The 15,292-nt window shown below is 34.2% G+C and overlaps 1 protein-coding gene across 2 annotated transcripts; it reads right to left on the reverse strand.

Moving 5' to 3' along the window:
* Positions 1–712: 712 nt before the first annotated feature.
* On the reverse strand, positions 713–14,501 carry LOC115441161 (guanine nucleotide-binding protein subunit beta-2). Of its 2 annotated transcripts, none has more exons than XM_037443956.1 (9): positions 14,325–14,501; positions 11,804–11,949; positions 10,392–10,525; positions 9,529–9,694; positions 6,585–6,670; positions 5,372–5,487; positions 5,001–5,127; positions 4,462–4,548; positions 713–955 (listed from the first exon to the last, which is right to left on the reverse strand). In XM_037443956.1, exons 1-9 carry the CDS (start codon positions 14,484–14,486, stop codon positions 849–851), a joined length of 1,131 nt encoding a protein of 376 aa, XP_037299853.1. In that variant the 5' UTR covers positions 14,487–14,501; the 3' UTR covers positions 713–848. The 2 variants fall into 2 exon arrangements, with proteins under 2 accessions (XP_037299853.1, XP_030021674.1); XM_030165814.2 differs by lacking the exon at positions 14,325–14,501 and adding an exon at positions 12,399–12,561.
* Positions 14,502–15,292: the final 791 nt, after the last annotated feature.

Below are 15,292 nucleotides of genomic sequence, written 5' to 3' on the forward strand. Positions count from 1 at the left end.
AATGTTTTATGATCAGTCCACAATAAAATATACTTCGTTTTTGCAGTTATATTTGTCTTCTCAGCGATAAGTCTTTTGCTCTTTTCGATATAGGTATGATTTGCAAATATAGGTTTTTTGCAACAATAATGGACTAAAGAAAACATAATAAGCACCAGTCCTGTAATTGTTGTGTAATAAGTCAATCTAGACAAAACGTAGGGGCGTAAAACTCTTTTGAGACAGCTTAATAGCTTTACACGAAGCATTACGATCGACAGTACACGTTTGTGAGGGATTGCAGTAACAGACACGTTAGGAATCGCAGTGTACGAATACTTGGATGTTTGTTAGTAAACGGAATACTTGTAAACAAACATTGGTATGGAGAATGAGACATTTCGATGAAAGTATTATCAACAAACATGTTGCAGAAAGATTTGTCTTAGTTTCTATGACCATCTGACGTCAACCGCCTCTAGGAGATCCAATCCCGGGCTAGTCCTATTAAAAATACACACAGAGATCGCGTTTTTTTTATTTTTTTTATTTGACATAAGTATAATTTAGAAATCAAACCCATAAACCTCTCATACACCAGGACTTATAAGTCAAGGGACTCATGAAGGCGAATTATATGCTGTAACTGGAAATTTAAATTAATCTTGGAACTTTGCTGCTGCTTGTTTAATAAGGTGTCATAATTTTGAGTGGGAAAATAAAACAACATTCGTGTATATAATATTAAACATCTTTATTAGAATAGGGTTCAGTGCAATTCAACTGTCAAACATAGCATAAAATGAACATAGATTGTTATTAAACGGATGTTGCAAAGGTAATAGGGATAAACACGCGAACCGTATGTTTCAGCCCCAAACTCGCACGTTCTGGTCCCAGGAGCAGGACGCCATGGCGACCCCATTCGGTGCCACGGAAATAGAAGTCACTCTGTTCTCGTGGCCATTTAGAGTACCTGCAATGTATATAATTACATAAATAAGAGGTCGAATACTAAACGGTTGATTTATTTAGTCAAATAAGTTCTCAGTAAGATTAAAATGCGAACGAATAGAGGTCAAATAATTGAATATTTTATCCGTATAAGAGCTGTTTTAATTTGCTTGTGTTGTTACTTTTTCGTCTTTATTTTGTCTGACAATTGGAAAATTTGCTTAAAACAAAGAGTTCTAAGATTATATACAGCGGACATTGCGAAAATTGTCATACAAAAACTTTGCGCTCATGCTACGGTTACTCATTCTATAGTGAAAGAGCAGAACACTAATGTAAAATATTTTACATTTTTTCCACATCTATTTAATCCCATCAATATTGCAAATGCAGAAGTTAGTAAAAATGTTTGAATAATAATTAAACGTTTAAAGCAAACAGGCACACCGTTAAATTTATTTGGATGAAATTCGGCACAGGTAGGTATAGGCCAAGAAGTATTGGGCTTATTTTTTAATCGGTAAAAGTGCATAGTAATACCTTTCCGTTTAGGAAAAGGGATTTTTTCAAACGGAATATCTTGCGATTCTTAACTTTTCATATTATGCATATTAAACGAATTGATTTCACGCTTTAATGCACACCTAATTGTACGGTATTTACAGTGCCCCGATTACACCGCCCTTATTAACTATGCCGTATAGAGCAGGAAGACCTTTTTATATTTCTTTTAGCCCACATTGCAAAGGTCATCGCAGATTCTACTTTCGATTAAAAACCGTAAATTTTTTATTCAAAGCCCTTAAGTATTTCGAGTTATTTACAAGATTATTTTTTGTATACCATAAAGCTGAGATAATCAAATTAAATTTTGGTGTAAACGATCACATAAAATACAAAAATAATAATAACCATGGAAACTCACGCGGAATTGATAGATCAAGCACACCGCCCCAACCGCCGCAATGAACGAGCGGGACGTGTGCGGGGCCGCGGGGTGTGGAAGGGTGTGCTTATTATGGTCGCCTGTAGTAGAAGGTGTCAGGGAGCGACCGACATGGGCCGAATTTTCAGTAATACAAAAGCTTAATGAAATTTTAATATGTTGCAACGGATTGTATTACTTCACAATCTAATTTCGGGTTTGTAATATACTAAAAATAATGTGAATAATAAGCTATCCAAGTCATACTCGTAAACTTAAAAAAAATAATAGCGTATCCAAATATAGCCGTTAGATAATAAATGTCATGTAACTAATACGAAACTGTTGAAAAATTAACACTAAACACAAGCAATATGACGTCATTATTGAACTTTAGACATACCTACTTTATTATTTTTAAATTATTTGACATATACTTATTATTATATTTTAAATAATGCCATCTGTATCCGTGAACTAAGTGTGTAGGCGGATTGAAATGTATTCAATAGGTCGCTTGGACCCGTGACGTCGTTTGCGCTACACTTTTATTCTAGTATAAACCGGTAAACAAGAAAGTAGGTCATTTAGTGTTTATAACCTCAACAACCTATAAACATGTGTAATACCTGAGGATTAATGGTCTTAAAGAAGGGAATAGCGATTTGTTTAGGCGTATACATTATATTATCCCTGTCCATACGAAATGTATTTATAATTATCTTTTTCGGCCATATATGGGTGCAACCATACCAAACCAAACCCTAACTCTCTAGGGATAAAGGCGTGTTTACAATGTTTAATAGTTAGTGGAAAGATATTTTTTTGTAATAACAGGCACAGAACACAACCCAAAACAATATGATCAGACATACAATCGAGCTGCTAAATAACTATGCAATTCGAGGTTGTATGACAATTTTCAATAATTTTAACCGACTTCAAAAAAGGAGGAGGTTCTCAATTCGACGTGAATTTTTTTTTGTTTCCATCATTCGTTCAAATGGCTGTCACTTGTTAACTAAAGTTCGATGATCTCGAAAATGTATATTAATTTACTGTAATACATATTATGTAATGTTATGGTCTATGGAAGTTATAATCGAAATAGTGAAATTTCAAATTAAGTCAAATCTTATTATAATTTTGTAAATTTTTTTCGAGTTCAATATTTTTCCCAGGATAAATAAAAGCCTATAGCACTCAGGAATTATATAACTTCCTATTAGTAAAATATTCTTTAAAATCGATTTAGTATTCTAGAGATTAGCCCATACAAACGTACAAACTCCTCTTTATAATATTAATATATATTTATATTTTATATCATAAATAATATTAATAATCATATATTTACATATATAAATAAAATTGCCAAAAAAACAGATCATTTGTTAAATAAAAGAGTCTTATAGGTACTTAGGGTGATTGGTAATCACTCAAACATTTACTTTTCTATAATGTTATTTGGTTTTCTTCGGTATACCGCGGTAATATTCTTTAATAATATTGTGTAATGTTGATATTTAGGATAAGCGGCAATAGCCTAGTTGGGTGTGGAACGGACTGCCAAGACGAATGTCCGCAGGTTCAAATCTCAAGGGCACACACCTCTGACTTATCTAAAAACATGTGTGTATTCTTTGTGAATTATCGTTCACTTTAACGGTGAAGAAAAACATCACGAGGAAACCTGCATACCTGAGAAGTTCTCTATAGGAATTTCGAGGGTGTGTAAAGTCTACCAATCCGCACTAGGCCAGCGTGGTGGACTAAGGCCTAATCCCTCACAGTAGTAGAGGAGGCCCGAGCCCAACAGTGGGACAGTATATAATACAGGCCTGATATTATTACTATATTTATTATAGGTTAATATTTAGAACGCGAAATATTTAATTTATACCGACCATGTTATACAGAAGGAATATTGAAATAATATTGTAACCAAAAATACAATTTTCGAATTGGGTCCATAATATATCAAAAAACATATAAACCTATAATCTAAAACCCATATACTCAAACAATTTTGAAGAATGAACAAAAAGTTATTCGAAATGGATAACTTTTTGTTCATTCTTCAAAATTGTTTTGAAGAATGAACAAAACAACCCAAAATTTTTCGCGTTAGAAAATGTTACTATCATATTATCATACGCAAAATATTAATATCATTGCAAATGTATAATGCCCTATAGTAGTAATCCGAGCCGACTTCGCGCGGGTAGCAGAGCGTAATAATTTCCATTTTGTAAACAACATTAGTACATTCACTTGAACTACTCTGTCCATTGATAAAAACCGTATGAGGATCCGTTCGGTAGTTTTTGTGATTATCGCGTTTAGACAGATGGTTGCAGCTGGGACTGTTTTATAATATATAAGGATTTATAGTAAGTGCCAATATCTATATTACTTATAGGAGATTTAAATGTAGGTACAACGAACACATACAACGTGGATTGTTATGCAAAACAAAATCAACCAAAGGTGTTTAACATCAGGTTAATAAAGAATAAACAATACCACAAGGTCATTCGAGAACCAGTCGAACGTGAATATTTGTACAACAATGTTGTTATGAATACATTGTGGAACATTACCTGTGTGAGAGACTTTGAGCGTGTCCCAGGAGTGGACGCTGTTGTCATCTGAACCGGCGAGCAGGTATCTGCCGCTTAGCGACAACCCTGCCAAGAACCGAACAATGAAAGACGTCAGTCACTTTAGAACTTAGACTATTGTCTTGCTGAGACTTTTGTGTGAAACGCAGTATCACTGAGGGTCCGTGCTGATTACTGGTTATCCAAGGCTGTCAACTTTAGTAGATCCTCAAGGAAAGTAAAAAATGAAGGGGGAAAGGTTCCCACTTCTCTCCACTCTCTTTATGTGTACATAATTACGGTTAGGTTCCGTACCTCCGAGACAGAGCGCACAAGAATTACTTTGACGAGGAAAAATTATAAACACGAAACATTGTGAAGATATTTAGTTGTTTGCTAAGTGGTTGATCCAAACGTGATCATTTTGATGCTTATGGTAAGAAAACTGGTGATATTACTATTGATAGCAATTATTTTGATAATAATGATGGTGTTGCTATCAACGACAATCATTTGAATGCTTATGGGAATATACAGACCGCAACTGGTGAACCCGCTGGCGCCGGGCGGCGTGTAGTGTCCGAGCTGCTGGTCACTGCGTATGTCGAACAGACGAGCGGTCTTGTCCTCAGAGGCGGTCGCAAACGCCTGCCCGCTGTTGTGGAACTGCGCCAGACGTTACAAGTAGGAATAGCTATCACCATTGTCCCTCATCCTAATCCATTGCTTGTTCGACGCAATACACATTTTCAAGTGCTCGTTGTTATTTATTGCAGCATAAGGTTTAGTTTGTACAGATATGTTTGCAATTACATCGAAATGGAGACATTTTTTTTTTTTATTTTTAGGCCTAAGGCACCTTTCCTATAAAATTTCTAATTACTCCCATGGTTATTGTAGATTAACTCACGCAAACACTGTTGACGTCAGCTTCGTGACCGAAGAACGTCTGCTTCGCCTTCTCGGCTCTGACGTCCCACAACTTGCACGTCTTGTCCACGGATCCAGTCACATACGTTTTCATATCTGCAACGTATATTGTGTCAACATTACTTCTCTTCTTAATTAATTGTAGTTTAGGCAGTGCATAGACGCTGTCGACTTGATTAAGAGGAACTATGAAACTGCCAATTGCTTCAGCAATTATTGCAACTGTCAATCACCCACGAGGTAGACAGAAGACATAATAAAATTCGGAGGAGTCGCTGGATGCGGGTTTACAATAGTTTGATCTAGAAATCATTGGGGAAGGCCCATGTTCAGCAGTGGACATCCTGCCGCTGATGATGATGTTGATGTTAGTAATTACGTATAGTGTTCAGAGGTAACCGAACTAATAGCATCTGCGCGATGCCTAAACGTTACAATAAGCTCCGTGCCAATTAACACCTTTAATAATGTAAATATAAGTAAGTAAAACTATGTATATTACGCCTATGAATTTCGAGAGTATTTAAACATTATTTTTTCGTTTAGTTTTCAGTCAATATAAAGGCATTAGATAGGTACTGTACATTCGATGGCAAGCTCTATATAAAAAATAATAAAAGGTATGTTATAGTCGTCTACATTATAATTATGCAGACCCGGTGACGACCAAAATATCTTTATATGAATAATTATTGCTATTATAACAGGGTAATAAATTTACATTTGACACTATGTAAAAAATTTACGCCTCTTGATACATCAATAACTTCAAAGTACCTACTTAGTAGTTTCGCTATTATAATACTTGATCTAACCAGCCTATAGGAATGTGTTTTATAATATTATAAAGTAAATACGATTTTACGACCAATTTTAATACAATATTATAATAGATCAAACACGTTAAATAAAAATAGAAATAGGTACCTACTGATCTTTCAAAGTCAGTTAGCGGATAATTAATTATATACATAAAACGAATGTTTAATCGTCTTCATAATTTTAATGTATTCTAAATAAGTATGGCACGTTATTAAATTATCTATTTTAGTCGAGAAACAAGTAATGTTAGTAACTAAACGTGTCCTGTAATCTACTTGACTATTTACGGTGTTTAGACACGTTTGGTTAATGAATTACTCGCTACTTGACTAAGATACTGGCGTAGTTCGAAACAGACTTTAAAGACCAACCTGGCGATAGTGAAATGCTGACCACGTCACCAGCGTGAGCATCAAACTCCATCTCTCGCTTTCCAGCCTCCAAGTCCCAAATGCATCTGGAAATTACTTGAATACTTAAATTGCACTTTGACAATATACTTTCATAAACATTTACGATGAGGTACTCCTCTACCAGGTTAACCTTCACTGACCCTCTCAATGGCGGTAGCGGTAGTGCGTCTTTTTTCGCGAAAAAGTGTTGTTCTATTTAGTTTGATTTAAGTAAGTAGATATACCGTTATTTTTACGCTGATGATGCGTACGATAATCATAGCTCTGTGTTATAGAATTAGTAATTATTTAATTGCCTAAAATGTCTCCTATATACCTTCGTCTATTAACATCATAATAATTTTTAATATAAATTAGACTCGATGAGACAATCGTATTAATTATTGTACGCCTTTTTGACATACATGATTTTTTATTAGACGACCTATCGATCATTTCGTTGCGTTTACCTTTTGAATATCAATTTGTATCGACCGAAAAATATAATTGCAAATGCACGATATACCGGTAATTGATAATGTTTAAATTATTTTTTTATCTAATAGCTGTTTTTAAACATGCACTGCAAAGTGAGGGTCACTGCCGTGCACTACACCTGATAGTAAATGGAGTGGGATCCAATAGAATGTCGACTGACCAGAGATTACCCCTCGGGAGTCGATTCAATTATGCCGTCCTGTTAGAACCGGATATACACAAATGATCCCGAAACGCGGGCCTCTATGGAGGGATCAACACCTTATGTATGGTGGTCGCTATCCATGATATCTAATATATCCTACAACCAGCAGTTAGTTTGTTCTGGCATTTCATTTAACTAGTGATGTGCGTGCATTAGCTTATAATATAACTAACGTGACATTGTAAACGAAAGACTTGAGAAAAAAAAATATTGACAGTAATATATGGCAAGAAATAAGGCCGGAGTTTCTTTCTTTCTTCTTCGCGTAATCATCGCTTAGATAGCTAGTGAAAGGCTGATAGGTTAGGGCTGGATCGCGACGCGGCCTTGACATTAATTTATTAAAATACATATATACTTATATTTCTCCCTATATCTACTGAGTTGGCTTTTTATTCACATTTTGCTTTGCTTATTTACTTTTACTTCTAGCACTAAATGTCTGGGAATCTGCGTATTTACGAAAGTAATTCTTATTATAATAATTGTTATTATTATTATTATGTGTCATAAGTACATATATGTTCGCCTACGCCTACGTGAGTAATAAATTATTTTACTTTATTTTTTTATGAATTTTATCTCGTATGTGCAGCAAAATCCAAAAGCTTATCTAATTCTTAAACAATTTTCGATAATAGTGTAGGTATATATCTCTTTTAAGAAAAAGAGGATATTAAAACATATTATTTATTTAATATGACAGACATACAAATAAGAATATAAGAAGTTATTGCAAAAGAAATCAACAGCTTTGTTTATGAGTTAATTAGTTATACTACACTCTTCTGAAGATTTTTGTAATTGATATGTGTAGGATCTGTCTTTAATGAGGTCTCTTGGATCTTTAAATCCACGGGGGCCTGGGCGGATTTACATAAGGGCCCCAAAGGCCCTTAGCTAAATCGGTGCCTGTTCTCTATAATAAATTAATTATATTTTACCAATCCCTGCAAATAATAAAGTACCTATCTACGATTTTGGATTGTAAAATTGAGTTGTGAGCGACAATGGAACCCAGTTGCGGTTCACAGTCAAGGTGATCAACTAGATCGATGAACTTTACCGATGTAGGGGCACATACAGCTACATTAAATGACCTTGAGATACAATAATTTAATGTATCTAGCAATAAGGTAGCAAATTAGGGCTTACTTTTCTGTCAGATAAAAGTGTTCCATCACAAAAATTCCACTAGGTACGAGCAGATTTTCTAATATAAATAATTAAATATAAGTGGAAAATGTTTTTGTACGTTTTCCAAAGTTGCCTAAACATGTGGACATTTAAGCAATAGCTAATTGCGGATCATTGCCGTTTAGGGGACACCCACAATTTTTCGCTCGTAAGCACCGAGCGAGAAGAAAAAAGGGGCAATTTTAACAAAATAAAGACGAGCGTCACCCCAACCCCCTAACCCGTCGTTCATGCGATAAAATATTTAGAAAATTCAATATTTTGTTTTAAATATTTTACACTCTCTAAAGGAACTCTCGGGACGAGCCATTATAAAAAAATACTAAACTAACATTTATTTAAAAAAAATAAGTTATTATTCCAGAAAATCTAACGCTGTAAACGTTTTCGATCGCTTAAAGTATGTATATATAAGTATAAACAACTCTTTACTATGTAAATAAATGATGTGTTTGTTGCCAATATAACTCATTGGACATAGCAGTGAAACGGTAGGTTACAGTGATTTTATTAATATATTCGGGTTCTGTACATCTGAATTGATAAAAAAAGCATTTTTAATTGATATAATAAAAAAAATGTCGTTATTACCTTTTGCTCGCTGCTTCGCCCGCGTGCTACAGTTACATTTTGTGGTTCTGATATCAATACAAGCAAACGCAGTGGCGTCTTTCCCGCGACTAAACTAAACACCGCGTATAGTTTGTAACAAGTGAAACAGCTCACTTGTGGCGGGTATCGGTCGTGGTTTTTAACCGACTTAAAAAAAGGAGGATGTTCTCAATTCGATTGTATTTTTTTATTTTTGTTACCTCAGATCTTTTTACTGAACGAATCGATTTTTAATAGACTTTTCTGGTCTGTATTCAAAGGCGGTTTTTAGGGTAATGTGTGATTTTACGTCTGCAAAAAACAACTTAGAGATACTGTTTCCTAAAAGTAAATCATTAGAAATAAATACGTTTGACGAAACAGTAAATATAAGTAGGGGTAGTCATGTTAGTGAAGTGGGCCGTTAATTACATTTTCATATCACCGGAGCCGGTGAGGATGTGCGTGTCGTCGAGGAACCGGCAGCTGCTGAGGAACCCCTCGTAGCCGGCCAGTTCGCGCACCATCTTCGCCGCGCCCGTCGAGTCGCGGTTGTTCACATCGTACACCGTGCACATGTTGTCCATACCACCGCACGCTTTAAACGTTTGTTTAATTACAAAACATACAATGTCAGAACCACAGATTAGAATTGTTCGGTCAAAATAATTTAAAGCCGGTTTCACATTTATGAATGTTTCTAGTCGTACTTACGTTAATTTTGTTATATTTTCCATTTATATTTAAGTGTAAAGTCTATATTAATTGCATATTTTAATTAAAATATCCTAAACATATCGACTTCCTTGTTTTTGTTTGTTTTTACAACAAATTTATATCTAATTGATAAAGAAGACCTTCCGTTGTCGTAATTAAATTTTCAAACCAACCAAATGCAATGAACAAGAACAACTTGAATCTTTTGTTTTATTGTCATGGTCATATTGTTGTCCAAATAAAATAAGACTCCTACAATCCCACAATAGTTAATCTATAGGTAGGTACACACTTAAGTTCATGCCATAAATCCCACATGAGCTTGTTAGACAATAACAAGTGCGATTGTAACTCAAACACACGCCAGAGAACGGCAAGTGCAACACATTTATATACTGTTTAACAAGATTTTGCCTGTAGTTCATAATATGCTAAAAAAACCGAGGTCTTATACAGAAAGAAGCAGGTTAGTAGATTGGTATTCGCGGTTTCCTAACATTCTAACACGCCAGCTGACAAGTATGAGTGTTATTTTAACGTAAAACTTCTTGACATGTTTATGACGCAAGTACACTCACCGACGAAGTTTCCAGATGGTGCAAAAGCCACGCTCATCACCCAAGCGGAACGCAAAGGGATGATTTGTACCTTATTCCCGCTCCAAGTGTCCCAAATAATCAGTTTCCCATCGAGGGAACCCGTGACGCAGTGCCTGCCGAAGACAACTAGTTGTAAATTCTCCTACAATATTATGCATATGGAAAGTGTGTTTGTTTGTCTATATAACAGTTACTTCACTAAAAGATAATCTTGTGGTAAGAGTACAAGTACAATAATTCTACTTTCTTAGGATTTATGTACGTATAAATATTTTGCTCCGGACTCAAATCGCCTGTACTCTCACTCTAAGAATAACAATAAAATGGAATCTAAAAATATGTAAATAGGATCGCATCACTTTATCTTAATTAATATTAGTGAAATTATTAAAATATCTAAATAAGAAAACAATAATTTCGGACGTCAATTCTTATGTAGATGGATAAGACGTAAAATAATTAAATGCGTACAACTAAAAAGGGTAATATTAATTTATAACTGAATTCTAAAAAAATATTTCTAACTTTAAAGAAACTTTAGTTTTGTTAACTTATATTAAAATTGTCAAACAAGTCCAGACGCAGGTAAAGTTAGTCTTATAATATCTTAACCTATAATATCGAGGAGTGAGAAAGACAGTCCTGTGACGTAAATCCATAGCAACAAAGACGTTAAGTACGAGATAAATGTTCTTTTTATTCAAATTAGTCGAACATTAACATTGTATCGAACAAGTTCATACTCGTGTCACAGAGCAATTATTATAATGAATAATTATTCTGTTTTATATATACCTATTAATAATGAATAAGGATTGTATTTTACTAAGTTTCCATGTCAAGGGCTTACTAATAACAAAATAAAATTTAACTGAGTTTTGGATATAACTATATTCTATAGCATTAATGAAACTAGGAATTTAAGATTTGACTTCTAAAGGAAAGTTAAAGGGCTTAGATCAGCCCCTTAGATTAAAAGACCTTATTTCTACTTACACCAGGGATATAGTTAGTTAATTAAAATCTAAAAATCCGAACACAGTAATTTGGGGCACAAATTGTTCTTCGCAATGCAAAATTTCTACCATAATTTCAATACGCAAGCGGAAATTAATCAAAACAAGTTTTGCTCCAATAAATTTGTTCCATTAGCCACCATCATTTTGTAAATATAATAGCTTCGCAATGCGGTTATTAAAAATATTACATTTCATTCAAAGATATATAAATATATATATGTATATTTAACACTAAATATTTTATTCACATATTAAACTTATGAATATTTTGCCTCTGACTCAAATTATTTAACGTACCCAAATAGGATGACGAAACGATTTTAGTTATAACACTGGTTATTAACTTTTACTCTTTGGACAAAGGCTACTTACCGAGAGTCACCGCTGTAATGCACAGAATTGACTTTGTTGAGATGTCCTTTCAACATCTTCTTCGTTACAAATCTAATCTTAGGCACGTCCCCGAGATCAGAACATTTATCCGTCAGCTTAGCATCGGCAACCTTTTCCTGATCTGCCTGCAAATAATTGTATACGTTAAAGGGTATTAATTATAATACCTTTTTATGAAAAATGATTTTTAATATCATTGGTATCTTGTTTTTTTTTTATAATTTTACTTAATACCTTAAGGGCTTACTTTGCACTCATCACATACATTTATTCATAGGATAAGGGCAAAACGAATTAAAAATAACAGTTGTTCGAATAAAAATGTATATTTGTCTTACTTTTATATTCAGTAAAATTATAATTTAATTCATGGATAACTTTTATCTGATTATTGAAAAATCATCTCTAAGACAAGGATCGTAATAAGCATGGATAATATCTAAGTAGGTCACGATAGTCGAATATTGAGAATCACTATACCGTACTAGACTTAGTATTTTATTAGTATCAACTAATGTTTAGTATTATCTCTCATAATATTATTATCTCTATAAAACTACCCTCACAAACCTACCTTCACTTTAGCAATAAGATCGGTTAGTTCTTTTTTGAGAGCAGTGGCTTCTGGATCTTCCTTAGGCATGTTTTCTGGTTTATATGTACTGAATCTCTCTGTGGATAGACAACGGGTTGCACCGGCCGCGACTACAACAGCTATGAGCCCTGGCTTGGCATCATCCGCCACCTCTAATCTTATTACTTAAATTGGATTTTATTTTACTTTTCTACTGAAGCTTTACATGTGCCGGAGCGTATAGATCTATCCACTGCCCTTATTAACAAAGCATGTGCATAATTTATAAAATTAGCTTGCTACTTTATAGTTCTGCAATGGGTCAATATTAAACTGCAAGGTTTCTTGCAAATGTACTGTGTTCGTGGCACTCAAGGAAATTACATTACCTAATAGGGTGAAAATAATTAATGCACTCCTTGTAGGAACTATAAGGGTTTGATTACGTTAGTCTATCAATAATGTTGTTCTATTTACCCTTAAATAAAACGAATGAAGTACCACAGGTACTTCAAAATGTAAAATGAAAAGGTAATTCAGGTCTCAGCAAACCTACATGCGAAACCCGACAAGCGAGCAAATAGGTCACCCGATTTTAAGTCATCTCCACCGTACAGAAACCTCCACGCCGCCATAAAGAACCATGGATGCGCTACCGGTCTAAGAGAAAATGAATAGGGATTAGAAAATATGGGCTGCTATTTTGCCTTCCCCATATGTTGAACTTATTTCATAATATTATATCACTAACTAGTATAGAACAAAATGTGCTCTTCGAGAATTTTTTCTTAAGACATTATTCTTTTTACTCCATACAACAAATTAAAGATTTTAATGAAAATATAGAATAGGCAATTGAAGCGTGACGATCGTCCCAGAAACTGTAACTTTCACTTGATGCTTTAATTCTTTTTGGACAGTGGTAACGTCTACGGTATTGAAAGCAATGTAAATCTAATAGCAATTTGTCACGACTGCGCGAATAACCGTTTTAAAAACCAAGCAAATTTTTCTCAAAAACTTCTGGTCATATTCGGATGAGATTTTCGTAATTGAAATGTATATTTTACAAGAAAGTCTTAGTTAGTATATAAAATATAGTCTTAGTAACTAGGATCTGATGAAGATCTTCGAAGACAATGGAACTTTAAAAAAAATAACAGCTAATAAATTGCGATTGCTGCGATCTATTATAAAGAGGTGTATTACATACACCTCTTTATAACATAACATCACGCCCGTTCAATTTTAGAGGCTTAACAGATTTTTTTTTAAAAAAAACGACATGGAATCCCACAAAAATATTTAACATTTACATGTATAGGTATCTAATAACTATATTTGGAGTCAGTGTCTCAATTACATTGAAATTTTTTTGCGTTTATTTGTTTGTGTAGGTAATTACCAAGCTTAACTAAAGTTTAAAGTATTTTATTTTTTCTTAAAACAGATTTATTAAGTACAGGTCATGTGCATTAAGTGTCTAAATTGCGCATTCTTACTTTTACCTGCATCCCTAGATTAATTGATGCATGTGTCTAAATTACCTAACCTGACAAATTCCTAAAATCTAAATACTTAGTCATCGTTAGCAAGAATGCATTAACTATATTATTTTACCTACTTATATTTAGCGAGCGAAGCCTGACCGGGTTCGTGACCTGGATATCAAAGCATTCTATAAACCATACTTACCCACCATATTGATATTATCAAAGTACCTATATTAATATATTATACTTACTACCTTTGGATTAAGGGAAATCTAAATTATCGGTTTTAGGTACCTACTTACCCAACCGCGTTACGTGATTCGGTCATTTCACAATTACGGTTGGCCAAGTTTTCTTATTCAACTGCATTGGACACTTTCATTTCACGCTATAAGTATTTCTGAAAGCAATAAAAATAGAGAATAGCTCTCACCATTTCCATTATAATCAATCTGGTGTGTCTACCGCGGCGGAGGATACAGTCGGTCGCCGGGAGTTTTGGCGAAAACATGGTTCTACGGCATCGGTGCTTCCCCTTGAAATGTTGCTGTTGGGTGATAGCAATCGTAATCGCGCTGCGATCCCACCCATCCATCTCTCAAGAATTCTGCACAAAAGACACTGAAGACACTGCTTGCAAGAAAATTAATTTCTTCAGTAGAGGTAATACAAACTTACGTTTTTTAGCATTTATAGAACTTTTATATAGTTTTAATGCAGAGTGATTTTTATATCGGCCCCGGTTATGACAATAAAATTAGCAACGCGATTTTTGTTAAGTATATTGCATAGATTTATAAATAATGCTGTTAGTTTGTTGCACTATTTAAAAAGTTTTGTGAGGCTTCACCGAAATGATATGTAAATTCTAGGTAGACCTTTTCACAATTTAACTACCCGTTTTTAAGGGCGTAAATTGGTTTTAAATTCAAGAAGGGACGAGACAAAATCTCAATTTTTGATCCAGGGGGTGGTCAAAGTGAACATTTTATGTAGGTAATACCAATAAATTGAGTCTAGTGCGGGTTAGCGGCCACCTGCATACGCCCGTGCCTTTTTTATCAGCGTCCGTTTTTTTGTTTAAAATATAGTTAATTCTATGGAATCTGTACCTATTATATATTTTCACAATTTTTTGCCTTATCGCCACGATTATGCACCAGCCTTTATTAAATGTAAAGATCCGTGTAAAACACTTAAGATGTCTCTTATGCGTGTTTGCATCTTTTATAGATTGATCAATAATCTATCAATATATTACTTTGTGCTACCGAGTAGTACTTAACTAACATCTAAAACTAAGAAAGTATTGCTGTGTCCCGAGTGTTCCGGATTAAAACGACATAAGTAGTAGCCATTTTAACCGGGCGTTATAATATGCTGTGACTTAGATACATGGTA

The sequence above is a fragment of the Manduca sexta genome, chromosome 27 (assembly GCF_014839805.1).
Source record: "Manduca sexta isolate Smith_Timp_Sample1 chromosome 27, JHU_Msex_v1.0, whole genome shotgun sequence".
Taxonomy (NCBI): domain Eukaryota; kingdom Metazoa; phylum Arthropoda; class Insecta; order Lepidoptera; family Sphingidae; genus Manduca; species Manduca sexta.